The 27019-nt window shown below is 47.3% G+C and overlaps 1 protein-coding gene across 9 annotated transcripts in view; it reads right to left on the reverse strand.

Annotated features, from left to right (window-relative positions):
• Positions 1 to 9220: 9220 nt before the first annotated feature.
• Positions 9221 to 27019, reverse strand: part of ADAMTS9 (ADAM metallopeptidase with thrombospondin type 1 motif 9) — an 85910-nt gene continuing 68111 nt past the window's right edge. For 6 of the 9 annotated variants that reach the window (XM_075762339.1, XM_075762343.1, XM_075762340.1 and 3 more), the window contains 10 exons: positions 22838 to 23008; positions 21130 to 21324; positions 19016 to 19148; positions 18686 to 18780; positions 18431 to 18525; positions 18203 to 18336; positions 16639 to 16730; positions 14602 to 14706; positions 12408 to 12502; positions 9221 to 12072 (listed from right to left, as the gene is read on the reverse strand). In XM_075762339.1, coding sequence (XP_075618454.1) covers positions 12413 to 12502; positions 14602 to 14706; positions 16639 to 16730; positions 18203 to 18336; positions 18431 to 18525; positions 18686 to 18780; positions 19016 to 19148; positions 21130 to 21324; positions 22838 to 23008 — 1110 coding nt within the window. In that variant the 3' untranslated portion in view covers positions 9221 to 12072; positions 12408 to 12412. Of the gene's footprint in view, positions 12073 to 12407; positions 12503 to 14601; positions 14707 to 16638; positions 16731 to 18202; positions 18359 to 18430; positions 18526 to 18685; positions 18781 to 19015; positions 19149 to 21129; positions 21325 to 22837; positions 23009 to 27019 lie in introns of those variants that run through there. The other 3 variants (XR_012837045.1, XM_075762344.1, XM_075762345.1) reach the window with 3 other exon arrangements.

The following is a 27019-nucleotide window of genomic DNA, read 5'->3' on the forward strand; positions in this document are numbered from 1 at the left end:
GAGATTTTCATTCTTTCCTCCCATAAATGTTGGGCTTTCTTAAAAAAAAAAAATCAAACAAACAAACAAGGAATTTTATCATGGAGAAAATACTCTTGTTTACGGGCTTTCTTCATGTCAGTGGGAAAATATTTACATCCCTCCCTGCTCTGTTTTTCTGTGGTTGTTATATTTACCCTTCCAAAACCCTCCAGCTTCTCTCCATTGCTTCCTTCTGTTAAATTTCCTCATCATTTTCCTTCTTGGTTTCTCTCCCAGTTTCCAGCTCATACAGTGCTGCACGAATATGTTATACACTCTCCGGGGAGGAGGTGATCTCTTCAAACACACACATTTCATCACATAGTGGGCAACTGGTTGCAGACTGGGGTTTGACCTCATATCAAAACATCCCTACCTATAAGCTGTATCTAATGTCGGATACAGAAATATGAGGGGCGTTGAGTTACTGTTATCTCTACTGAAGGTCAACAGGATTTCAGGGAACAAGCATCGTGCAAGAGAGGGCCTGAAAATCTCTAGGACTTTGGGTGTCTTGCATAAGATTCAGAATATTTAAAACTCCAATTAAAACTGCTGAAATAAAAGCATTATTGGATACAGGACTTATAACAAGATTCAACGTGCTGTGGGAAATGCTTTAAAGGTGACCTGCAAATCCTTTTTAATTGCTTTGCTGTTGCAAGAGATGCTGTGTGCCCTCAATAACAGGGCTGGCGAGGACATCTGCTATAAGTTTAAAACAGCAAAAGTAAGTCAAAGTTGGAGGGTAAATTCCTTGGAGGTGTGGCTGTGCTGAATCATGGCTCCAGTCTTCTGATGAAGAGGCAGGTTCTAAATTGCTTCTTAAAACAAGGCAGGTTGGTGCCCTCCCTCCATCCCAAGCTGTCCATGGGGTCACCAAACTTGTCTGCCACCCTACACGGCTTGTATCCTCCAGCCTCATTTCAGTAGATACTGCAGATGCTGGTGGGCGACTCCTCAATATACAGGCCAAAGGCAGGGAAGGCTTTGGGCATCGAGACTTGCACCAGCGTGTTCGAAAGGAAAGGGAAGATGAGGGCTCAACCTGGGAGTGCTGAAGATGCAGATAAGAGGATTGCTCACTGCTTCTGCCCTGGTGTGCCTGGAGGGGGATCTGGGGAAATCACGTACACACAGAGCCATAAAAATATTCAGGTCCAAAGACCCCAACAGAGTCAGTGACTCCAAGGCATCTAAATATCTCACAAGGACAGCAGTGTCCCTCTGGTCCAAGGCATCCAGGACAAATGAAGGGCTAGCCAAGAGGACTCCATCCACATTTTAGGGATGCTCAGATGCTGCTTCTACCTAAGGAGACAGTCAGGCCAGAACATCAGCTCTGGGATGTATTTAGGAAAGGGAGGGGAGACATTATGTCACTGGCCTGAATGCTCCTCTTCTTTTTCCTCCCCCAGAAAAGCTGCCACGAGTAAAGATCTCTCAGGAAATAAACTCCCACTCCCTTGTTCTCACCATGTTCAAAGGGGATGATGCACACATCCTGGCATGGCTGGGCAGGCAGGGGACAGTGATGCAGCTGCAGCCTTACCTGTGCTACCACGAGAGGTACTTTCAAAAGGGGCTTTTGTATTTTTGTTTTTATAAACATGTAGATCTTCCTCTTGAGAGGAGACAGACTCATCTTGGAGGTGGGGGGTGTCAGATACTGCTGTCAAATAGGCTCAGAAACAGAGACACATGGATAATATATGCCAGACAGTTTGCCTGACAAATTATTGTTTCTGCTGTCACTTAAATTGTTCCATAAGTCATCTTCCCCTCCCATTTCTCTTTCAACCAAACCTGCCTAGAGATGACACTTCTTCCAGCCCTTCTTGTGACTAAACCAGTTTAAAACCCAGTTTGCTCCATTTGTGCGCTGTGAGATGGACCCTTTTCCCTTTTGAAGTTATGGATGGCTGAGAGGAGGGAAATGACAGGGATGCTCTTTTCCTGCTCCCTGTTGTACCTGATGCTACAGAAATAATTATGATTAAAATCAGAGAGCTCAGGAAAAGGTAAAATTCAGCTCCTGCATTAGCTTTTGGTCACAGGTAGGCAGTGCAGGGGCTGACGTGGGATCTGTGTGGGAAAGCAGCCCTGGACGCAGGACAGGCGCTGCGGTGGCCGCAGTCTGCCCAGGCTGCATTAGCCCTCGTGGCTCAGCAGCTCTGGTCACAAGCCCTGCAGAGCATCTAGTCCGACATACACTTTGTGCTATGCCTCCTGGTCAGATAAATGCACTTCTTCAAGCAAATTCAGCTTCTGGCAGCAGAAGGTGGGAAGGAGAAACCCACGTTGCTGCAGAGCTGTTCTACTTGCCCGATCCAGGCGTATGTGCCCAACCTCTCTCACCTTGTAGCATGCCCCACCACTGCACGTGGAGGAAAGGAGATGCCATTAGGGCTCTGCTCTCCCAGTGATCTGCATCCCCTTTTGGACACCAGCTTGAGCATTAGCAGCAGTGAAATCCCTTATGTCCAAGCCCAGCGGGCAGTTCTTACCGCCCAGGAAGAGGAGCTGCAGGTCCACAGCAGTAGCTGCAGCCAGTGGATGGGAAATATGGAGATGACTTGTGCCACCAAAGGCTATGGAGTCTCTGCCTCCAGCACTTCGGGATGGGAGTTAGCTGGCAGACACAATGTTCCTGTGTATGTAGGCAAGAAAGTTTGCTAGTCTTTCCAGGAAAGTGCCCCCAGCTCTTCTCCTACCCTGCAAACCATGTCTCATGTTAGGAAATCACCTCCAAAATACCTGCAGAAAACTCTTAGCATCCTTCCATCAGCTCTGACACTCCTGTGCCTCCTACAGTCCAGCTCTGACTGTCAGCACCGGGGCAGCAGTACCACCAAGAGAAAACACTGGAGTAAGGCGGAAAGAAACTCTCATTTTGTCGGCTGGACTCATGCATTTCTTCCCTCCACCGTGTCAAGGGGAATTTGGCTGTTACGGACCGAGTCAGTTCCCTCGTGGTTCCTCCCGCCAGCAGCCTGCGCAGGTGAATTACAGCTCAGCATGAATCCTGTTGCCATCTAGTACCCTGAAGGAAATAAATGTCTGACTGTTATGAAGCAGTTATTGTCTGAAGCCTTTCAACAACAAAAGGAGGGCTTAAAAAATGCCTCTAAGTGCCACAGCTGCTGAAGGAGTGTGCTAGGGACCAGGCGTCTATTTTACTGCATAGTTCTTCCACCAAGCCTCCTCCTTCCTGGGTGAACGTGCCCTCATGAGGGTCTTTTAGGAGGGAAACAATTCGCTGTTTCCGCTCATTCCGGCTTTGAGATTTGCAATTACCGCAGGCAGAAAAGACTGTGCATAAACTCCAGTTTGAGGTGGGGATATGGAATTTCAATCTGTGCTGTGCATAACAGGAACCCAGGCCGGGATGAATCATGCTATGTTACTTCAGTTTTAAATTTTTTTTGCACTGCGTAGGTTTTTCTAGGGCATATTCCATCAGGCACATACCGGTCAAATTTACTTTGAACATTTATTACGCTGTTAGTCTGCGGTACACACACTTCAGATGTCAGAAACAGTAACAAAGTGGGCTTAGCAACTTAACAAAACCCTTCCATCGTTTCTGCAGATCGCCGTACGTTTTCCGAGTGATCTTTATCACAGCCATTTGACTACTATTTTTTGTTAGATTTGTCAGTTCTGAGATATTTTGATTAAAACCACACTGAGTAATTTCACCTTTTTTCCTTCATCAATACAGTAATTTGTAAATATCCCAGGAATTTTTTTTTTTGTCCTCCCACCCAGGAATGCAAATGGCCATTATGTGCTCCCCAAGGTATCTCCAAATAACCCTTCTCCTTTTAACCTTAGGATTTTATTGTGTTAGTTGCTAAGTAACTGAGTAAGATTTATAGCCATCTATTGTTAATTTTGAAGGCAGTCTTCAATTTCCCTGTAAATAGCATTTGGGAGTTGGAGTCCACACCAATAAAAACTTGCAGCCCAGTCCCACTCCATGGAGAGGGGCACCTGCTATGAAACGTGGAGCCAAGTGGATACATAAAGCTTATTCCCCCTCCCCCCAAAAAAAAAGGGCCGAGCCCCTCTCAAACCAGGCAGGCTGCGCACCTCTGGGGTGCTGGGGGGACCCCGGGCTCCCCCGGCCTCTGGTGCCGGCACGGCGAAGTGTCAGTGCTGGGGCATGGGCTGTGCTGGGCGCTGAGAGCATCCCGGCTGCCACCCCGCTCCCCTCCCTCCCGCTCCTCTTTCCAGCCCCCTCCTCATCCTTGCAGGCTGTTACTCGCTCCCCGAAATGACAGCACTGCAGCTTTTTCCCAGAGCTGGATTGCTTTGCCGTCAAGCTCAAGACTCCCCAGGCGCAGCCCTACCTCGCCTCTCTTAGAGGAGAGGTGGGTGGTAGGTGGCCTTGGTTCATGCAGTTCCTGAATGCTTCTCAATTTGAGGCTAAACGAAGCAATCAAGTGGGGCTCTGCCAATTTGCACAACACCTCCTTGCGCTATAGCAACAAGTAATTTTCTGCTACGCCCCCCCTCAATCCCTAGAGCTCTCTTGCGATCCAGTAGAATTATTTGCTTTACACTGTAAATTCACTCTCCTTCCATGCTACTTTTACTTTTCAGGACTATTCCTGAAGATGAGAAAAAACAAACCTGTTTGGGGCAACTTGCAGAGAGGCAAGTGTCAGCTGCCAAGGCAGGAGCTGAGCTGTCAGGAGTGAAGCCATCCTGCCCTTCGCTGGCAACGGCACTGGAAGCACCACAGATGCTGTTCAGTCCCTGACATTAATCATGCATTTGCCACCCCACAGGTGGAAAGGTCCTTTTATTTATTTTTTGTAAAGCTGCTTTATTGTCTCTTCTCATTGGGGAAAAAGAAAACAGCCTTTTTCTTCCCGTTTCACAGGATTGAAACTTGCTGATAAATAGGGGAGATACCTGACAAAACCAGGCTGCCAGTGGTTGTGGCGGGGCAGTAGCTCAAATCAGGCAGAAGTTAGGTAGCTGCTCTAAGGGAAAATTCAGAAAACCATCTCTATGGTTCCCGAGATGCCAGAAATGGTTTCCCTTCTGGCCACAATGCTGTCAGGTTTTACATTTGTGCTGTTTTTACCTGCTGGAGATGCCGGTTCGTTGGCCAAGGCAAACAGCCCGGGATCTACTGGCTGTCTAAAGCTTCCGATACTCCCAAGTGAAATGCTTCTCTACATTTAGGCTCTTGAAAAGCCATTAGGAATGATCAAATGGTAAAATGCCATTAGTGAAACCTGAATACAAGTCATATCTGGAAAGCTTCATGTACCGCTTGCACGACATGGAGGAAAGCTGATGAAGAGGAGGATATTATCAGATTATCTTGGGCACCTGAGGAAGGCAGCCTCTCCCGGGGCGGGCGTGCAGCTCTCAGGGGTTATGCCAGGTGAGCTACCACCAGCACAAGGCACACCTGCTGCCTCGTCCACGTAGAGCGGGATGAAGATGTAGATGTTGACAAGAGCTGTTGGAAGGACTTTAAGACGCCCCACTTTATGAAATTCAGTCAGCAGAATTTAGCAATATCTCTAAGAAACGTATCTGAAGGGCAGCATCTCTCCATTTGCCCCACCTGGATGGGGACAGCAACTCAAGCGAGAGACAGCAGAGCGGTCTGCTGTAATGCCCTTGGCTGAGGTCTCCTTAGATCATCTGTGCCACTGATCCGTGTGGGTTGTCCCCTGAGACACCTGGACTTGAAGATACCTGGTACACTCAGGGATGCCCCGGGAAGCGAGCAGTGAAGGAGAGAGGAAGACAGCAAAGTCTTCCAGCAGCTGAGCCCCAGTGCAGACGGGAAGAAAGGCCACGGGCTTCTGCTGTCACAAGGCAAGGCTTAGACTCACCGTGTTGTTCCCTGCCGCTGCCAGGAAGCAAACCTCTGTGGCAACTGCTGAGCCACACCTCCTTCCAGCAGCTTGGCCCGCGCCGTATGCGGTTTATTATTTCAGAGCTCAGTTATTTGCCAGTTCAGCTAATGCGGGTACGTTTTATCTGTAGCTGCATTTTCTCAAGCAGGGCTAGATTGCCACCAGCGGGTACGCGTTTGTTCTAGCTAAGCTCCGAAAAGATGCCAGCCTCAGGGGCTGCGTGCTCCCAACACCACCCATCTGGGCCCTGCTCCGAAGGGCTGGTCAAACCCAAGACCTGCAGTTGAAACAAATTCATCTGGGGAGCCGAAGCCATGCACGAGGCCAGAGCTCCAGCCTCTGGCAGCATCTGGTACCTCCTTCCATCCTTTGCCATCGCCTGCCGGGGGGATTACAGAGCCACGGGAGCAAATAAGCCCCTGCTCTTATTTGCCAGTCACTAAGACCTTTACTGCAGGTTTGCCTGCGCAGCAGCTAACTTGGACACGTTTGTTCTTGCCAGTTTGCAGGGAGCCATCCCTGCTTCCCTGCTACCGTGAGTGGGAGCAATTAAAGCATTTCACAGCAAATATTCCTTTCTGCGTGGGGGCGAGGGAAGGCAGGCAGTAAGCAGTGAATAGCTTCAAAGAGAAAGGTCATCCAGCGAGGATGGATTAGTAAAGGACAATACAGCAAAGACCTGATTAATTTAATTGTTCATCTGAAATGTAGTCACAGATTAAAGAAGGATGAAGAAATTACAAGCATATGAACGGAGCCAAGTAATGATTTTAAGGGTTCTGCCTCCCCTGCACCCTCTGCCCTGCATACACGGGGTTTGTATTCAGGGATTATTCCAGACTTCTGGCTCTTCTTACACTGTCTTCTCAGAGATGGAGACGCTGACTACCAACAAATGTTGAAGTAGCTGCAGCTTGGTATTGCTGCTGGCAGCTCAGACTGAGCAGGAGCATTAAAGCTTGGCATGTGCCTGAGCCTGTGAGGAGATGTAATGTGGAAACCATTTGGGCTCTCATGCTCCCAGCAGAACTGGGGTTTTTCCTGGTGGAAACGGCCTCAGCCTCTGCACTCCATACCCAGCCACTGCCTTGATGGACCCAAATCAGCTTCACAAAGGAGAAATGTATTTCCCTCAGCTTAAAATGGTACCTACACCAGATCTCCCTGTACTTACAGTCAGCAGATCATGTCTACAAAGAGTTCAGAAGTAATATTTATAACTAGAGAGAGGCAGAAGTAATTTAATAGAAAATTTCACAAGCCTGTTGTTGGTTTATTTTTTTTTAATTGGAACAAACAAACCAACACCCCCCCTCCCCCATACACCCCTCCCAGGAAATAAAGTATAAAAAGCATATGGGTTAGGTCAAAACACTATTCTCATTTTGATTTTTCAAAAATGGTGCCTTATGTTTGGTAATATAAAATAGCTGAAAAATTAAGCCAACTTTGAAGTGGAAACTCAGACTTTTCTGTGAAGGCCAAAAATAACTTCTTAGCATTCTTCATCTTGCTATTGCAAAGAGAGGTCAGAAACTTGTCAACTAAATCTGCTTCTGGAAGGCTACAATTCCGATTGCCTGGATTACTCCAGCGCAGGCAAAAATACTTGGAAAATACTGGAGACTGACAGGCACCGCTTTTGGCCATCGGGTCCTTCCTCCTACACCATGCAAGCTGGAGAGCTGCCTCCAGGAATTTGTACCACAAAGGGTCTCATCCCCTCCCAATAAAAGACCAACAGCTACTAATGTTAGCGGCTTCTGGATGAGCTCGAATGTATTTCTTAAATACATTAAACTCTTGAAGAGTTCAAGCGATGGGAGAACTTACCACATGGGCTGAGCTGCTTCAACTGTTAATGGCTCCTGGGTTGGGCTGAATGTCTGTGCCTGTGCCTGGTAGATGGGAGAACTGTCTCACCTCAATGCTGTTTCCCAGGCAGAAATTCTTTCTCTAAGTCAGCCCTCAATCGTCCGTTTGGGAAGAGGAGTCATGTTGGAAAGACCCACTAGATCAGGTCTGGAAGTGCCTCACTGGAAAAGTGTCTTTCAAACCCAGACTTCCCTCCTTGGTCTTTTCTACCCCTCCCCATTTTTCAAGATGATTTTCAAAGCATGGCTGTGCAGGAGAAAAAGCATTCTAGCAAATGTCCTGATTTAAGACTAGCTCCTTGAGATGTATGTTTCCAACAGCCTTCAACAAAATGCATTTTATTTTTCTATAGAGGAAAAAATGCCTATTATTGGAGCAGAAGAGAAGGTTGAAGAGATGAAGCAGTCACCTCTGTCTCTGGAGCAATTAGTCCTGGTATGCTGTACAATGAGGCTGAAGAAGAGCACTGTAATTTTCACAGAATAACCTGACTTAAGTATCAAAAGTGTTAAAATGACTCATTCATTATTCAAGGCCTGTGTGCAGACCCCCTGTTAGCTTAATTCCACAGCAGCCCACATTTAAAGTCTTTGTAATCATTTGTTAAGGATAAATGATAGAAAAGAAAGACACCTTTAAGGTATTGGTCATTTAAACTAAGAATCGAGCTTTTGAACTACTGCATATTCTGTTTCTGCATCTGACAGCTTCAGACAGCATGAAAAAGGTATCCTCTCTCCTTTTGGACCGAACAGATAGAAGCTGAAAAAGGCTGGAGCTGCCAGCATTTTCTGAGACAAAGCATGAGGAACATACAAGGGAGGACAGAAAGATGCAACTTCTTCACTCTTACCTGCAGCCTCTGCAGCAGGAGTGATGTAAAACTGGCTGCAGTTTGTCACTGGGTTGCCCTCCTGGGAGCCGGTCCCCACGTTTGCTTCCTTTTAACTCAAATTTCTTCTACTTGAATTTTCTTGTATATTTGATACTATTTTTTTCAAACCTAGAAATTTTTAATTTTTTTTTCAGATTTCTTTAAATACCACTGCTAGTGGTGTGGACCAAGTCTAGTATCCCAGCTCATCCTTCAAAAACATTTGCAAAATGAATTTTTTGGCTCCCTTATTGTCCCATGGCAAGGGATGACCCCGGTGCATGGATGGCAGCACCAGCCACGTCTGAGTAGTGCTTGTGTATGTGTTGTACCTCAGGGCACTCATCTCCTGGACAGAAATTGGGGACCATCAGTCTATCCGACTGGCAGGACATGAATGGATGGCTGTGACCATTCTCCAAGATGGTCACTGGTCCACACACCAACATGGCCTTGGGGCAGGGCTCCCTATAAACAACATTAATACCCTCCCTCGTTCATTTTGCATAGGACAATCAAACAAGGAACCCAAAGCTTGGAAATAAACACCAGCACAGAAAGGAATGTTTACCATTCAATGTATTATTCCCTTGTGTACAAAGTATTTTGCCTCTATAATAGCACACAGGTATTGAAATACGATGGCAAATGCAGAAAGACCATACAGACATGTCTTACAGGTCTTTTAATTTCCTTTTGAGTATAAGCAGAAAGAAAAGAAAAACTGTACAGGAAAGTGCTTGCAAAAAAACCCCCAGTTTGTAGAAAAATAATGGCATTGATATACAAACCCCAGAGCTGTTTCCTGAACAAGAAATGTCTAATGTCTCTGGTCTTCAAAGTCTCTTCCTGCTTAATGAAGCCCATTAATGAACCACAGGATCAGTGCTCTATCATTTTTTTCCCTTATAGTTTATTTAATATTTTTTTAGGTTTCTCTTGCTCTGTTAATAGCTGCTATGAAACTATATGGTAGAAATGAATGTGTACAGGTCAAAATAATATTTCTTTTTATAAATAGCCATTCACTTCATTAGAGAAAATATAATAAGCCTGTACTTTCTAAGCACCACTGTTTCTTTCTAGAGTTCATAGTGCAATTTTCCCTTTTCCCCTACAGAAGTTATACATAAGCAATTATCATTTAAAAAAAATCACTATTCCATTACTACTCCTTTCCCTTTTTCCTCTTTCTCTTTCCCTTTTCCCCTTTCCCTTTCCCTTTTTTTCCCCTTCTCCCTTTTCTTTCACCTTTGAAATGGTATTTTTGGCATTTTTCTCAGAAAGGTAGAATTTATTATTGTTATGCATAGGTGATAAATCTTTCTAAGATATGATCATATCTACTTATGCGCTATTAAGCCAAAACCCCCAAATTACGGCTAAGAGTCTCATTCTTTCCTCTAAGTCTGACTATTAATAAGAGCAGCGGAGGCACACACAGAGTAAGTGTAGAGCACCAGTTCGTTAGCTGCTGGAGTGTAACGCAGCCCTGCTCGCCTGCGAGATGTCTCCCAGCTTACACGAACGCGTCGATCCCCGACTGTCAGGCTGACAGGTTTCACTCCGAAGGCTGAACACAACCTGGGTTACGGATCCAGGGATCGGATCTTTTATCACCATTGATCCAACTGTTCTGTAACAGACTGATTACACATCCCTTGGGGAGCTCTGCTAAAGATTCGCAGGAGATCCCGAGGTTGCACTTGTTAATTATTTGCATCCAAAACTGAAAGAGTTATCTGAAGTAGCAGATAAGCCTCTTTGGTTTTCCAAACTGCTGGCAATTTTGTGCTGAAAAGCTTCCTTTCCTTGTACTTTGTGGTCCTGGCTGCCCCGACATATAAGGTGAAGGGGCAGCATCTTCCTATCGCTAAGTAAAATTGTGGAGTAAGAGATAAGGGACATAGTCATAGACTACAAAAATAATCTGGTCACATCACCCCCGTTCAACGTGCTACAAAGCTCTGCGAAAACGTGGCGTGCCACAAGCGGTGGGCTATGTACACGCGGGAGCCATCGCACAGCCGCGTTTGGCACCTGTGGGAGATGTCTCCTCATTTTATATATATTAAAAAAAAAAAAAAAGCCAACACTAAAGGTCTGGTTGTACATGGGATGGCGGATAGGCAAGGAGCGCAGATGCCTTACCAGGAAGATCCGAAGCAACACAGAAGTAGGCGTAAAGCAGCTTGTTTTTGAAGGGGGGGGCAGAGTTATCTGTAAGTACAGAGTGATCTTGTTGAAACGAGGCAGAGCCGGCGCTGAAGCCTCCCTCTGCAGATGGTCTGTGAGTGAGTAGGAAGCTGGGGAAGGGCTGCAGGTGCCTGCAATGGAGTCCCCCAGCCAAGAGGAAGGGGCGGCTTGGCTGGGCGTGCTGACCCCCATCCCCTGCCGCAAGACCCTGCGGTCCTCACCGGCCCCGCGGGGAGATAACACGGCAGGGATGCTTTCGGCTTCACGTTAGGATTCTGTGACAATGTCCGTAAGAAACTGCAGCGCTTCTCAGCACACAGCCCAGGGAAGCATATGGCTTGATCCGCCTGTCTGGGATGAGTTAATACCCCGCTGCCAGATGGAGCCAGGAAGCACAGTGGCACATGCAATTAGGAGACAAATAGATGTTTTTTTAAACAGCGAGTTCACTTTGGAGCCCTAGAAAAAAGAGGCTCGAGCTGAAGATCCATCTGCAGGAATTTTCCTAAACCTGGGGTAGATCTCAATTTATTTGAATCGCCTGACATTTTTTTCTGTTTTCTTCCTTTTTTCACTGATAAAGGCACTGGATTAACGAAAACTACAGAGCATTAATAAATACCATGTTAGCACCAAACCAGTGCTTTTAGCACTGGCCACAGAGGTCATGTGAAATTCAAAACATACCTAAAAGATAAAGATTGCTAATGCAACTAGCACTGTATTCATTGTCATGTTTTCCTTGAGTGCTGTTGGCCTAATCCCTAAAAATAAAATTTAAGCACATCTTGTCTATTTTCCTTACATAAAGACAGATTGAAATGCCAAAAATACCCCTATGCAGATTGTGTAGCACCGTGGAGGGCCAAAGCAGCCCATAACTGAAGGAAAATTACTGATTGAAAGTAAACAACTGAATACAGTGACAATAAAGTATCACTTGTCATAATGCTACATATAATGTAGAGTACACAAAATGCAGTGGTTTGACTGCAGGATTTAACAATAAAAAATAAAAATAGTAAAAGCAGCCTTAATATAATGATTTTACGTACAAAAATATTAAATCAAAATAAATAATTCCAAACATAAATATTATACTGTACATTAAGAATATGCGATCTATATACACACATAAACAGATAAAAAAGTGGAAGGCAGAGGTATTGCATCGCTATCCTTCATCCGTCTCATCTCCGCTGGCTGCTCTCAGAGAACCTAGAAAATACAGACAAGGTGCACATTAGGGTCAGATCATCATCTTCACCTCTGAGACCCGTAACTGGAGACCAGCACAAGAGCGGAGCCAAAGCGGGTGCCAGCGAGGTGGGAAGCGCGTTTCCAGTTGACAGTGTTATACCTGTAAGGGTTACTGGGGGAAGCGAGGACCGGGAGCACGGGATCCCATCGCTCCCCGGATGCTGCGTGGGGTGGGTGGCTGGCACCGATGCACTCGATGCACGGGTGCTTTTGCAAGCATGGGTGGCCTGATCTGCTCCTTTGGGACGTTTTTGGGAAGATTTCCCTTCGTGCAGAAGCAGCTGGGAACTCACCATCGCTATAACACCTGAACATCGAGGCCTGTTCCAGATGATGGAGTACACTTCCCGCAGTAACCGCCACATTTTCCTACTACTTTGGTACCATCCTGCAGGCAAAATCAAAAATAAAACCTTACGTAAGGACTCAGGAACTCCACGCTGTGAAAGGGCCAGATCCGGGTTATTCTAGCCAGGGTTTTTAACAGGAAACGTCTTGGAGGGAAAACAAATTATGCCTAAACCAATCTATGAAATCACCCTTGTATTTAAATATATGCAAATATAATTCTCTTTAGTGCTACCAGGTCAGACGGTGAACACAAATAAGAAAGGGTAGTTTTGATTTATTACACTGAAGGATGCCCAAGCAGAAGGCCATTTGGAGGCATATCTCAAGGGTATCTGCTTTCTCCAATTTGCCCCAGAGTGAGTAACTGTAACGAGCAGAAAACTTGGCTCTCGCAAGAGCAAAACCACATCTAGACAATAACAGCTCCTCAGCCGTGCCTGAGCGCGTGAAAGGCACAGGAAGGATATTTGCAGGCAATACCAAGAAACATCCACGTGGAAGGGAAAGGCCTGGAGTGGCTCCAGAGACAAGAAGAGAGGGGAAGCGATGGGGTGAGGCTCTGCTGCTTCCTAAGGTGCCATCTCCCCTCAGCTCTGCATTTCCACAGCCAGAAGAGACAGGGAAAACGTGGAGTGGTCCTGGGGTTAGCCTGGTCTCCAGGAGAGCCTAGCAAGCATAGTGCTATTCTGGTCTTCAGTCAGGAGATTAATACCTCCATCTGGCCTTCCTTATCCCACCTCTGCAGAGTCTTTCTCCTCTTGGTCATTACAATAGACAGTTCTTGAGGGGAATTCAACACTCAATTACCAGAAAATTGGACTTAAGTGCAGGACAAGCTTGCACAAAGCATTTATTTTTAAATGAGCTCCATCCTGCCCTTGACACTATTGATCTGTGATTGCAGCAGGCTGCTATCATCTCTTCCCACTATGCCTTTCTTTCTTCTGCTCCTGCAGGCAATTACACCCTTGGAACAGCGCTTGACAGATGCCACCGGGTGATGGAGGTGAGAGTTGTCTCTTAGACCCCCTGTCCCTTAAAGTTTGTTTTAATTCTGCCAGCCGTGATGGTGTCTGCTCTCCGCAACCCCAAAGTCAGCTGCCCGGGCTTCTCCTTTCTGAAGGGGAGAATAGCAAAGCACTTGCCAGAACTAACATATGGGGTCTGTGCTGGTCCTCTTCTACCTCCGCTGGAGGATGCTTTGCTGTAGCATGCTCAGACCAGTAACATTTAATTCTCCTTTAAGAGCACCAGCACTGACGAGACTCATGGGCTCAAGGGGCTCCCCAGAGCCAGGGAGACTGAAAGCAGTACAGGTGAGGATATTTTGCAAATTGGTTTTTGTTAAATGATTATGGTGACCTCCTTTGGAGAGTTTTAACAGGGGCAATCGGGACGACTCCAATGTGGTAACAGCCAAAAAAGCAATCCCGGGTTTCTCCAATTTCAGAACGTGACACAGAAGCAACAGTGTGAAGGCAGTGACAGAAGTGCTAGCGGGCAGGAGAATTAAGCTGTACAAGTTCAGATTTGGCTGTGGATTGATTTTGAAGGCCTGCCTGGCTTGCCTCAGGTCAGCAGAGCCACGGGCAGCCACGGGGGACCGTGCCCCGGGGTGCAGCACGCTGTGGGGCAGCCCCAGCCCACCGCAGCTCGGGTGACACGGGTCTCTCCCAAGGACATCAACCCAGATCAGCCCATTGGGAAGGTCCACGTCCTACGTACTTTATTAGCCACGTTTTGGGAACAATTCCTACTCAGGGCACTCACCTGGCACCCACACCCTGTCTGGCAGGTCAAGCTCCGCTCTGCAGCCCTGACCCCATGTACCCTGGTCCTGCCTGCCGTGGGATGCACGCTCCATGCCGGACACCTCAGACAACTAATTAAGGATATGTCTGTCCCACAGCATGCAGCGTTTTAAGCTTCATGGTTAAGCAGGCTCACTAATTAACTGCAATAACTCAAATCAAGTTAAACCCACTAGGGTCCCCCCTCCTCACATACGATTATGGGCAACACTTCATTTCTGATGTTAGATTTTTGTTAGCTTCTACTTGGAAACCATTGCCATTAAAGACAACAATTAGAAACTTCCCATGAGTGGGTATAACCATAATTAAAATTACAACTTACTGGAGATTTTTGAATTTCTGACACCGCGTAATTCCCTTGCGAGAGCCACTTTGCCGTTCCCATTAAGGACAGGCCTGTCCCATAAAGGTCTATGCTGAAGCGACCCTAAAAAACAAGCAGATGAGCCAGGTTATCCCGAAACGCCATGCTTTTGCCACGGTGTCGCTTTTCTAACAGGATCTTGCCGGCAATGTTTTCAATTTTTTCCATTGCTCTGATAGTGATTAGCACATATTGTACAAATCACAGCATGCCTTGGGTTAGGAATTTCCTTCTCGTGGGTGGCTGCAGGGAAGGAGGGGCTTTATCTTGGTTTTTCACAGCTTTTTCTCGGTTTTGCACTGCTTTTTCGCGGTTTGCCGGCTGAGGGCATTCTTGGCTTTTCCATGGCAAACTGCGGAGCCTGACGTGCTCCAGCAGCTGATGGAAAAGGTGCCCCAGGGATGCGCTGCAGCCGCTCTCGCTGCTCCCTCCTCAACTGGAGAGGGCACACTTGTCCTTACTTTCCTTATTTTCCACTGGGCTTCCCCCCCCCACCCCCGACTTCAGTAAAATAAAAACTCTTTCGTTTATTTCTTAGAAATGTCCTTTGCTTCATTCCACCCTGTCTCAAAATGCACAAAATGGATGGAAAATTAAGGGCTATGTCTGCATCCAACGCAGATCCCCCCTGCCTTCCCCTTACGCCCATGGCAGCCCCCAGCCCTGCCCGTTTCTGGACCCAAGGAGGGAATCCTGTGGCCACATCCCCAGGCTGACCCGCAGCCCAGCATGGCCACGCAGTACCAGATGGCTGTTAGCTTTGCTTCCTGGGAACGTTGGTTTTCTGCAAGGAGCAAACTGTCTGGGTGAGGTGGATGGATATTAAAATTCATGAGCCTTCCTGAGGTAAGAAGTCAATCCCTAAGCCACTGAGCTGTGCAGAAAAGTGTCAGCTCCAAAAGTAGGGAGCGAAGGAGATGGAGAGGTTTGCTCTCTGCCATCTGTTCCTGCAACTCCCTACTTAATGCCCTTTGCAAATACGGTCTACCCTTGGACCATCCAAACACCCCACTTAGCATCCCCCAGCACCACAACAACTAGGTGTGCTGGTGACACAGAGCAAGCCACAAGTACCACAGTGTTAATTAGGCTCCTAAAGACTTTCAAGAAAGCATATTTCTTCCAAGCAACTGGGCTAGACGTCCTACATCACCTCCTGAAGCTACTGAGGAGGCAACTTAGCCTGTGCCCAGCTCTGTGCTTTTGCGGCTGGGCACCTCGCGGTGCTGGGACAAGCTGGATTTGCCCTGATGCACAGGCATCGCCTTCATTTTGTCAGTGTTTTCCCAGCCCCAAAGCAGAGTGAGTGATGGCCCCGCTGGGCTGCTGTGAAAATAAGCAGCAGGGTGTGGGGGTGGTGGGGCAGCAGCTGGCAGGTACCACTGTGACTGGGTCTGTCTGTCCAGCAGCAGAAACCTGCCCTGTTCCTGCCCTGCAAAGGCTATCCCCTCTCCTTCTTGGACATCTCCCCCCTGAGCTGGCATGGCAGGAGTCCCACTGTCTGTCTGCTGCCTTCTCCATCCAGAGGGGTTCTCTCACCCATCTTCTTGCACCCCTGCAAGCCACGGTTTCAGCAGACACCGGACTGCGGATGCAGAGGCAGGGTCCCTGGGCATCCCGATGGCCTCATTCGGTACTGCTCTCCCTGCCCAGCCCTTCCACCAAGCCCTGCCACGGACTGATCCCCCTACCTTCATGCAAAGCCCAGTCCTTCTCCCACAGCTTATTTCTTCTTCCTTTTCTCCTTTTCTGTTGACTGTCTGAGGCCCTGGGGAATGTCCCTTAGCCAGTCCCAGTGCCGGTCTGATAATAACCTGACATTTTCCCATATGGAAAATGGAAAGTGCTCTCTGCACAAACAAAGGGAAAAGTTTCCGACTGCTGAGATGAGAATGTGACACTCACTGGAGTTGGGCTGATGTGATCAGTAGTAATTAATAGAGGGCCTGAACATAACAAATGGCACCAATTCCTATGAATGCTATTGTCAAATACCTGCGGGCATTTGGCTGCACTGTAGCAGTCCCCAGCAGTGGCATAAGGAACAGGTCGTCCATCATGTGTCCGTGCAAACTGTAAATCGGTCGCTGTGGAGAATAGTTGGTGAATAACACGGAAAGAAAGATGCAGGGAGAGAGACAAAATAAATGTAAACATGTTTAAACTCACTAAAGCTGGTTTCATGCATTAATCTTGAGAGTCAAGACCTCATCTGCTGGATTTTTAATATTAAATCCCCAATTCATCTCACATGTGACTCCCAGTACGTAAGCAATGAAGTTACCAGGATGCTCAACATTTACAGCTCAGTTTAAGTACATTGGTGATTTAGGGTCTGGGTATAAACAACAACAAAACTTGAACCCATGACTTGGGTTTTATTCGTCAGAAAATTCCCCACTTTCAACAAGGCCATGGGACCTCCTAAATCTGCTTTTTAAACAAAGGCAAACAACCATCTCTGTGCTCTCCCGGCTGCCCCAGCCCAGGGGTCGGGCTTTCAAAGGGAATTGGGGTATTTTGCTCTGGAGGGATCTGAAGTAACCGAGACTCATTTAGATGGGGATGTAAGATAGCTCCTGCTTGACAGAGGTAGGTGCCCAGCTCCTTTTGAAATTCAAAGGGAGCTGGTATCAAATTCCCCGAGGGTGGTTCCTTTGAGATTTTTACCTAGGAGCTTTTACAGACTATTAGTAGCTTTTTACAGATTTATAGACTGGGAGGTCTCATGGCTTGAAAATTAAGTGATAAAAAAACCTTATCAGATAAAGATTCATTTTACAAGGAAGGATTTTGATTTGCTAAAAAATCTCCACTGTTTACTAAGTGAACACCCAACAATATGTTGTATTTTTAAAACATTTGCTGGAAACTGATAGCATCCCTGGAGTCAGGGGGACTGAAACTGTAACCCGATGGGATGCTGCGGGCTCTCCAGTGACACGGGATGGCTCCCAGCTCCCACGAATGACAAGACAGACAGGGTATCGCTTATATTGCGCAGCTATAGTCCCCTCCTCCCGTGCAAATCCACGGCCCCAACTCCATCACTCTCAACACAAGTTATTTCCCCATGGTCTGGCTCTGCCAAGAGCCTCCTCTGCCCTGGCCCGGAGAGAGCAGCATCCCTACCCCAAGCCGAGTCCCCTGCACTGGGATCTCCTGACACATCTGTGTGTTAAATGGGGGGCCAGCTCCTCCCTGGGTAAGCTTTCTGCCTGACTCCAGTCTGAAAATAGGAGACCAAATAAAATAAAATCCTAAAAAACCCCCCACTGCCCTGCTGGGAGCACGCAAATAAATATTCATTCTGCATAGCAGATGCACCAGCGACTGTCTTAATATTTTCCCATATTACAGAGAAATAGCACGGACATCTCTGATGTACTCTTGCAGTTTCTAAGTGTAAAGCAGAAAAAAGGTGACCAAGTTTAAAAACGGCTTTTAACAGGAGAGCTGAGGAATATTGCTCACTAGAGTACTGCTTGCTTGTAGTTACAACTATATTTGTGTAAAATAAACATTTTTGGTTTAATGGCAAGGCCCTGTTTTTACTCACTTATTATTTGCATAGTGTTCAGGTCCAGCCTTACTTTGCTGAAGGTGGAAAACCCAGCTGCTGTGTAATCTTTCCTACACTGGCAGTCTTCTCGTCTGCTCCCGTTATACGGACATTCAGTCGGGTTATGCAATCTAAATCAAAAGAAAACCCTTTCTACTCATGACCGGAAAATATTGCCAGGGAAAACAAAAATATTGTGAAGCTAAGGATTAAGGGATTTCTTACCTGTATCCATACACTTCTGAAAAGTTCTCTGCATCCCCGTTTACAAGGGTCACGTACTCCTTTGGGCTGTCAGTCTGCATCCCAGAGCAATACACCTGAGAGAGAGAGAAGCCAGAATTTTGTCAGGTATCACATGCAAAGGGATGGCCGAGAAAACTGAGGGTAGAAAATCCGAGAGTGGAAGTGAAGAGCACACGCAGGGTCCTCTTCACCTTTGGGAAAAGCATTAACGATCAATCTGTTGCTGAAATGCACCTTTAACGTCTTTCCTTTGACTTGAAGGAAATATTCGCCATCTTCAGTGACACCTTTGAGATTTTTAACGTCTTTGCAACTCCTTGGTAATTCACCTGAAACAAAACAGAAATACTTGTAGCCACCGAGCAACTGTACATCAAAATTACTTTTCTAACACTGTGAGGCATCCAAAGCATCAAAACACCTTGTTTATTTTTAAGAGGTCTCCCTGAAGTGCCTTAGTGCTAAGTTGGATGGCTCCCAATGCCTGCAAATACTGTGCATCTCTAGGAGTTTGATGCTCAAGCCATGAGAAAGGCAAAGGAAGGTGCAAATCCGCAGACTTACAGTCGTGGACGTTGTGGCACATCCTCCTCTCTTCGGGTTTCAGATCTGCATGGCACAAGCTGCTGACCTGGTCATCGTTCGTCAAACACTGCACTGAGCGGTGCATGACTCCAACCCCACAGGTGACGGAGCACTGCAGGGCAGAAGACAGAGATTTGTATTTTATCTCAAGGGTTTCTGGGCTCCCGAAGAATGGAGAGAGCCCGTTTCCCTTCTATCAAGAGACAGCAGCAAAGGCCTCAATCCTGCAAAGTGTTCAAACACAGGCTTAATTTTAATCAAACAAGTAATCCCTTTTATTATTAATCCCTTCATTATTACCATCGTCACTAATTATTTCAAGAAGACTACTGAACTTCGCTTAGCACTTAAAACACTTTACAGGATGAGGCAGTATTGCTCAAGGTGAACCACGTGCTCACGTGAAATTGTTTATTTTTCACGCTAGGATGTTTGTACAAGACAAGAATGTTCACCAGAAGGCCTGAATGGTAGAAATCCTCTCCTGGAGGCTGGGAGACATTGCTTGGGACTGACAGGGGCCTCTGAACAAACATGACATAGTTTGTTGTTTTCTATCCAAATTGCACCAAAAAATCCACAGCCTCCAAACTCTCTCCTCCCCTCGCCCTTTGGAAAAAATGGCTAAATCTGCACAAAAACTGGGTCACCCTCAAACAGCCCAAATCAAGGGCAATCTTAAAGCTGAAATCACACAAGTTACTGGAGCGACCAAGGAGCAGCAGCTTGTCCGTGCTGGCTGCTGCCGAGCACGGGCGATGGGAGCATCTTGCTCCCCCTCCGCAACTTGTTATTTCAGTACCTGAGAACGGAAAATGAGCTCTTTCTACAGGTATCAGGTTAGGCTGCCAGGACAATGATGCAGCTCATCTATTTAGAAATGATTAGTCTAAAGGAGCACACCATGAGGGAGACAGTTTTTAACAGCTTACGGTATTCACAACTTGGCATTTACTCTTTATCAGGTCCAAATCCATAAAACTTAACTAAGGAGCTGAGCAGGACTCTCTTTGTCCATCAAAGGTGATGGTATTCTACATTAAATCCCTTTGAAAATCAGAGATGAGAAGGGTCATGGCACTTGGTAGTGACTGGGACGTTAAGCAGCCCAAAGTGAGGAGAAAGGTCTCGCTCTCTGGAATGGGTACTCTTTGCAATGAAGTTGTATTAATGAGTTGGACATTTTGCACTGAAATTCTAAGGAAAAATACCAATTAATTGAGGCTGAGCTCTTTGCTGTAACTCCTCTGCCCTGACTCGCAGGGAGGATCTGAGGCTTCCTGTGGGGCAGGAGGAACTTAGGCTTCAAATGGCTCTGCCATTTACTGTGACAACTTCCACTACATTTTGCCTGACTTGACCCTCGTTGCCTTGTAAAGGTTTGACAAATTCCTAACAAATGCCTGAGCTGGGTTAGTAAATCAAATTTATGGGAGAAACACCACATTTCAAAGAATGTCAGAAGCCCAAAGAAGTGAAATGTTATCACCTTAACTAAAACTTGACCTTGTAGTTCAGGCCCCAGAAAAGGCTTGACACAAATAACCAGCAGAAAGGCAAAGTTCTTTCCCCTGCCCTGTCCCAGCACTTGTAAGAAGGCGGGGGGGGGGGGGGGGGGGGGGAAGAAAAAAAAAAATCCTTTTAAGGCTCCAATTACCAGTGTTTTGGCCTACTGGTGGTTCCCAAGTCTTGCTCATACACATGGGCAAGTGGGATCAAGCCCAGCTGCCAGCTAATCCATCATACCTTCTACTCTAGCACAAGGCTTTCAAACCCTTATTTCTGGCAATGACCTCACCTTCTGACTAAGCATTCAGCATGACCCTCAACACTGCCACAAAGTTTGGCTACAACCGAATTTTCAGGGAGATCCAGACCCCACTCATGGCTGCTGGGACTCCCCCTTACGATGGGGTTCAGTCTGGAGCATGGACACACCGGGGCTGCCGCTGCACGAGGGTATTCACTGCGTTAATTTACGCAGCTCTAAAAGATTTCCCTGACAAACCTTGGGACTGTCCCCCCTGTATAAAGAAAAATCAGTTTGTTCCAATCTTTTTTCAGTTAAAAACCCAGAAGTTTGCCAAACTCACACTTCCCCAGTTGCCGACGCGCCAGGACGCTGAGACGGGGCACTCCCCGAGGTAGCAGGGCTGGATGTTGGGCGGCTGCGTGCCGGGACAGTTGACTGTGTTCTGGTACCCGTACTCGTAGTGGTCCTTCCCGGTGTAAATCTCGCTGCAGGACACCAGGCGCTGCCTGTATCCCTTCCCACACGTGACGGAGCACTGCGGGCAGAGGAAGCACCTGTCAGCACCGCACGCTTTGGGAAGGCTGCCCGAAACGGGGAGAAAAATCCCGCTTGCCAGCTTTGAACACGGCCAGCTGCTTCGAGGGATCACTAGTAACTATTTAAGGCAACCACAGGTATTGCGAGCTGCTACAAGCAAGCTGGTGCATGACACTGTCTTTGAGCATCCAGTTCCTCTCTGTGCTGCCCCTACAGCTACTCCAGGACCCCCTACTCCAGGTTGGCTCCTGGACACATGGTATCTCTCCCCAAGGGCAAAGAAAGGAGCAGAAGATCCTTGGGAATGCAGAAATGGGTCTATTATTTGAGCGCTTTTTTTTTCTTTTTCTTTTTTTTTTTTTTTTTTTTTTTTACCATGGGATGCACAGAGAAAGAAAATGATCGAGATTGACCCTGAATGGCAGGTATTTGGCAGCAACTGGAAGAAAGGGAAGGCTTTCCTTGTAATTATAGGACAAACAGTGCTTCTGCCCTCTTCACCCAAGGGCTGAGCAGGAGCTGGGGAGAGCTGAGCTCCAGCTCCATGAGCCCTCACCCACCTCATCTTCATGGCTCTGAGTGCTCCTGGGGGGTCACAGGCGGTGGGGGTGGGCAGAAGGTGTCTGGTCAAGGGGCAGCCAGGGCTCCAGCTTCACAGGCACCCTAATACTTCTCTTAGGAAACCATCCAGGAGACCAGGCTGCTCCGAGAAATTCTTATCTCTCCACAGTTCTCCCTCCTGTGCTATCTCGGGTGGCTTGTCTCTCCTCCCCCTCAGTCCCGGCATGTTTTCTTTTTTTCCCTTCACTTGTTCTTTCTTTTTAATCAGTGCTGTGTCAGCAGCTGCCTTGTCATTTCCCTCTGCTGTTCCTCCAAGTGGAAAGTAATCCTTCACTTGCTGCAGAAGGAAAGAGGCTGAGATTGGCCCAGGTCCTCCCGCATGCAGCGCCTGCCGCAAAGAAAACTCATCTATTTTCCTTGCTGAGCCCTTTCTCAGCCACGAGGGTGAACCTGCCACCTTCACTCATGTTGGGCCCTCGCTCCTGCCAAAGACAGCACCGAGGAGGGATGTGTCCCCACGGTCCCATCAAGGCTCGCCTCTCCCCCAGGATGCTCACCTGGACCTTTGCACAGCTCACAGGGCCCTGGAGCTCTCTGGGAGGGGAATAAAACCAAATAAATGAAATAAAAAGGCACAAAACCAAAGAGGGTGCCTGCTGAACACGATGTGCTCTGGAAGAAAATTGCCTCTAGATATTAGCTAGGCCTCTGAGCACGCTGGCGTTTCGTCTTTAATATCCTGGTCTTCTCCCATAGCCCTGCTCCTTTCACTCCAGCAGGGAAATTGCACACAGAAACAAACCAAAAAATAATAATTAAACCATGCCGCATTGCCCTGCCACTGTTGATTTGGGTTGCAATATCTCAGTGAGGCCGGCGGCGAGAGGAGGAGAGCGTGACCCGGTGCCAAGCAGCGCGGTCCCTGTGCGGGGATGGGGATGGGGACTCACCTCCGACCACTCGCCAGTGATCCAGACGTACTCGCAGGGCGGCAGCCCGCAGCTCTCGATTTCGGGGGGCCGTTTGCTGGCATCGCAGTAGCCGCTGTTCTGCACCCGCTTGTTTTCATCCACGCAGACCACCTTGCGGTACCGAGATGCCTCCCCGCACGTCTTCACGCACTGTTTGCAAGAAACAACGGCTCATGCAACCCACAAGTGACTTCAGCAAACTAATCTGCACCTGCAAAGCAAGCGAGCCCTCCTCCCAGCAGCCCAAGTGCGGAGATGGGTCTGTGCCCCATGTTGGCATCTTTCATTGGTATCCCTGGGTGACAAATTTAAGACCAGGGCCCCGCTGTGCCAGGCGCTGCGGGAGCATCCGGTGACAAGCTGCTCCCATCCTCTGGAGGTACCAAGCCAAATCACAGGTGTAAGGAAAGAGGAGAAACCAAGGCAGCAGGAACTGGGATGGGGCAGATGTGGGGTCCAGCTGTGATGGGACCAAGAGATGCAGGGGTGAGCATGCCAGGTCAGGAGATGGGGCAAGGGGGAAAGAAAGGAGCCAACCCCCATCATTTCAGCCCCTAGTAAATACAGGCACTTGGAGAACAACAACTCAGCCATCCCCCTTCCAAAATAAACACGGTCACATCCTCGGCTGGGGCTGGCATAGGGGTGCCCCTTGCCCGGTCCCTGCCAGCGGGCGAGCAGCAGCGCTCTGCCCTGGCACGGCACAGGGCACATCTCTGCAACCACCGCAGCAGAGGCAGCCCTACGGGCTTATTCTCTTTTAAACACTGCCCTGCCCAATGTTAAGAGCAACCCATGCTAGCCAAGCACAACTGCTCCCCGGGGGCTTCTGGAGACTTTAAGGACTCGGTTCTTTCTCTGCTTCTCTTGGAAAAAGCAGCCCGGCTGAAGGCTGTGCTCCTGGGAGCGGGTCTGTGCTTGGAGCGCATCTTACAAAACACATAAAACAAAATAAATCAGCGTAAGAGCAGCTGTCTGGATAAAACCCTATTTTCTTCAAGTTATTGCCTGTAATAGACTTCTAACGCTTTCAACTAACTGGATTAAAAAGGAGAAAAATGCATGAAAATAATAATTTTATACAACATGCGGGAAATGTCTTCCCCTAAGGAAAAGGATAAAACATTCAATCAGACCATCCCTATCTGTACAGAAACACCGTTTGAAGTCACCTAGGCTCGCAGGACCATGCCAGCTTAATCTAGTTAGAGTCTCACCCTCCAAACATCGTTTCCAGCCTCCCCAAAGCAGCTCCCGCTCTCCTGGCTGGCCCACAATTAGCAAGACCTTAGTGGGTTCAGCTAATTGTGAAACGCAGGCACTATCAGACCCCTGTTTCTGTAATCAGCTGTCAGAATCAAGACTGCAAATTATGTGATAACTTTGAAAAATCAGATCAATCTGTGGCAGGAGCAGCAAACCAGAAGAGCCGCAGCGAGTGCAACATCACGTTGGTGATAAATATTTAGTAACCGAGTGAAGTGGAGGGGGACGGGGAAGAAGAGGCAGTCCCACAAAGCAGCATTTATTCCGAAGGAATAACTTAGGAGCTCTTAGGCAACAGTCAACACTGCAAAATCCGCAGTCTGCCAAAAGACCCCAAGGGCTTCGTGTGCTTTCAACCTTATTTACTCTCTTGCTTTAAGTTCTTGGAGTGGAAGCTCCTTCTAGGTCTGTGTGAAACACAGCGATCCTACGGGGGCTGGAGGAATTCGCTGGAGTGTGATTTCCCCAGAGAGCAAACAAACTGTGCTATATTTGCCCTTTTCCGATATCTCCTTATCATACAAGTAACAGCTGAAAGGGGGTTATTGCACGTGAATAAGACACAGCTTCCCTGAGCCGCACCTTTCTGGGGCAGTGTGAACCTCGACCTTCCTGCTCCCTCCTAACGAGGGACTCTCCAGTGCAGCAGGAGCGGGGCTACAGGATGCTCAAAGCTCCCCTTGTCTCTGGCTTGGCGTACGTCAGCCCAGCACGGGGTCACCAGAGCAGGGTGAACCGTTCCAGCCCTCCGCCGCTCCCGGCCAGGGAGGCACCTTGCAAGAAGCGGGAAGAAACAAGGCTGATTTCGTCTCCTCCCCTTAATGTTTATTTAAGCCTAAATTTGCAAAGCGCATTGGCTCATGGTTCATTTTAGGAAGGTGAACAATATCTATGCCATCAACGCATCTTCTGATGTTGGCCGTGAAGAGCTATCATATTGAAAGCCCATCCTCATTTAAAATCATTAGTTGCTGATGAAAGATTGACACTCTCAAGCACACGCCAGCCCACTTTGCGTTTCTCTGCAAAAAAAACGGTTGTATGCCCAAATAAACCTGAGCCAGCTCTGTGTGTTTTGTCATTGTCAGTAAAGTTAAGTTTGAATATTTGTATTTTTAGGGACAACTGGCAATTAAAATAATGCCACTGAGATATTAAATACAGCTCAAAGACAGCAAGACCATCATAAAACAAATCAGAGAGAAACACTGCAGAGGTTCCAATCAGCCACCCCAAGGTTATAAAACATTATTCACGTAGAAAGTGGACAGTTCAGCTAGCATGAAAAGGCTATTTTTCCTTTTAATACGGTGATAGATTTTGTATGAAATCTCATGTTCATGACTGATCTAAATCTCACATAAAACAGCGGGGCCAGGGTGTAAGAGCTATTGATAGCAAGAGCTGAAAAACAGGTCAGGCATTTGACAATATTTGTCTCTTCTGCCTCATTTCCCAAATTCTGAACTATTTTCCTGGCAGTTCAAATTAAGGACTGTATCAAGCACTTCTGCAGCTCTTTTACAAGAGTATAATAATAATAATTAAAAAAAACCCAGAGGCATTGCTTTGCAATAGCATTCATTGTTTTCTTTTTTCTTTTTTTGACTCAAAATCCAACATAGAGATGAAACAAACCCCCATGCCACAAGCACTTCAAACATGCCTTGGGTAACTCTGCAATCCAAATCAGGCAAGGATGGCACAATTTCCCCCCAAACAGCAAATGTCAAAGAGTCAAGAATTGCATTGTAGCTTCCAGAGCAATGCATTATCCTTCCACAGAGTTCATATTAAAAAAAAACAACACTCTTCTCTCTCCCAATTTTCCCTTTTCCTTTGTGACCCTGGTCTGAGTTTTACTTTGACATTAGCAAGGCCCTTTCTGTTGACTTTCTTCTCCCTGGTGTGCGCACTGAGAACAGCTAATTAATGGTGATACACCAACGGAGCAATAAACGGTTTCCAATAAGTTCCCCATTCCTTTTCATTGGCAAGACCAACTTTTTTCTAAACAACAACAACAAAAAGGAACAATAAAAAAACCCCTCTTGACAGATTCCCTTTAAAGATAAGAAATCAAGAACAAGACAGCGCTGGGATGTTATTTTATATCCCGCCTTTCATGGCAATTAGGGTTCATTGCTGTTCCCTGCTCAGAGAATACTAATGCAATCTGTGCCTCCTCACTATAAATAACATGCAGCCAGTACTTATGGCTGGGGAGAAGGTGCTATTACTGTTTTTCACCAGGTATATTAGAACAAAATAAGAGTTGCTCAGAGGAAGAACTGCTTGGAGACAGCCAAAGGGGCGAGCTCACATTGGGCATCTCCTGCATGGTTATTTATGGGTTAGGAAACTTCCAGCCCACCCCCATAGCAAAGCTCCCCTGGGAAAAAAAAAAAAAAAATCTCTGCAACACATTAAAAATTTCCCCAGTGCAATGGGGAGCCCTGGAAAAAACATAGGAAAACATCAGCATCCACCTCCCAGCAAGGGCTTGGTAGGGCGGGGGCAGGCTGGAGCCTCTCACCACTGGTTTGAAAAGTCGCAAAAATAAGGGAAAGAGGGTGAAAAGAAGGGGTAGGAGCCATGGCTTTTCAGGGCTAATTACACCGTTGGGTAAGGACTGCAACTACATGCTGTTTAGTGACCTACTTTGCTGCCTGTAAATTTATTAGCTGAAGAAATGTAACGGGCTCTGCAAAAGCAAAAGTTCATTGCAAGGAATTTGCTGGAGCCCCCTCAGCCATTTCAACGTTTCTTTTCCAGGCTGGATGTTTCTGTCAGGTACCACTGCGCGGTCAGCTCGGCTTTGCCTCCCGCTGCTTCCCCCCCACACCTCCGCTCCCTGGCAGGTGGGAACGGGGCACGGTCCCCCCCCCGGCCTCT

This window comes from Balearica regulorum, chromosome 10, assembly GCF_011004875.1.
Source record: "Balearica regulorum gibbericeps isolate bBalReg1 chromosome 10, bBalReg1.pri, whole genome shotgun sequence".
In the NCBI taxonomy this organism is placed as follows: domain Eukaryota; kingdom Metazoa; phylum Chordata; class Aves; order Gruiformes; family Gruidae; genus Balearica; species Balearica regulorum.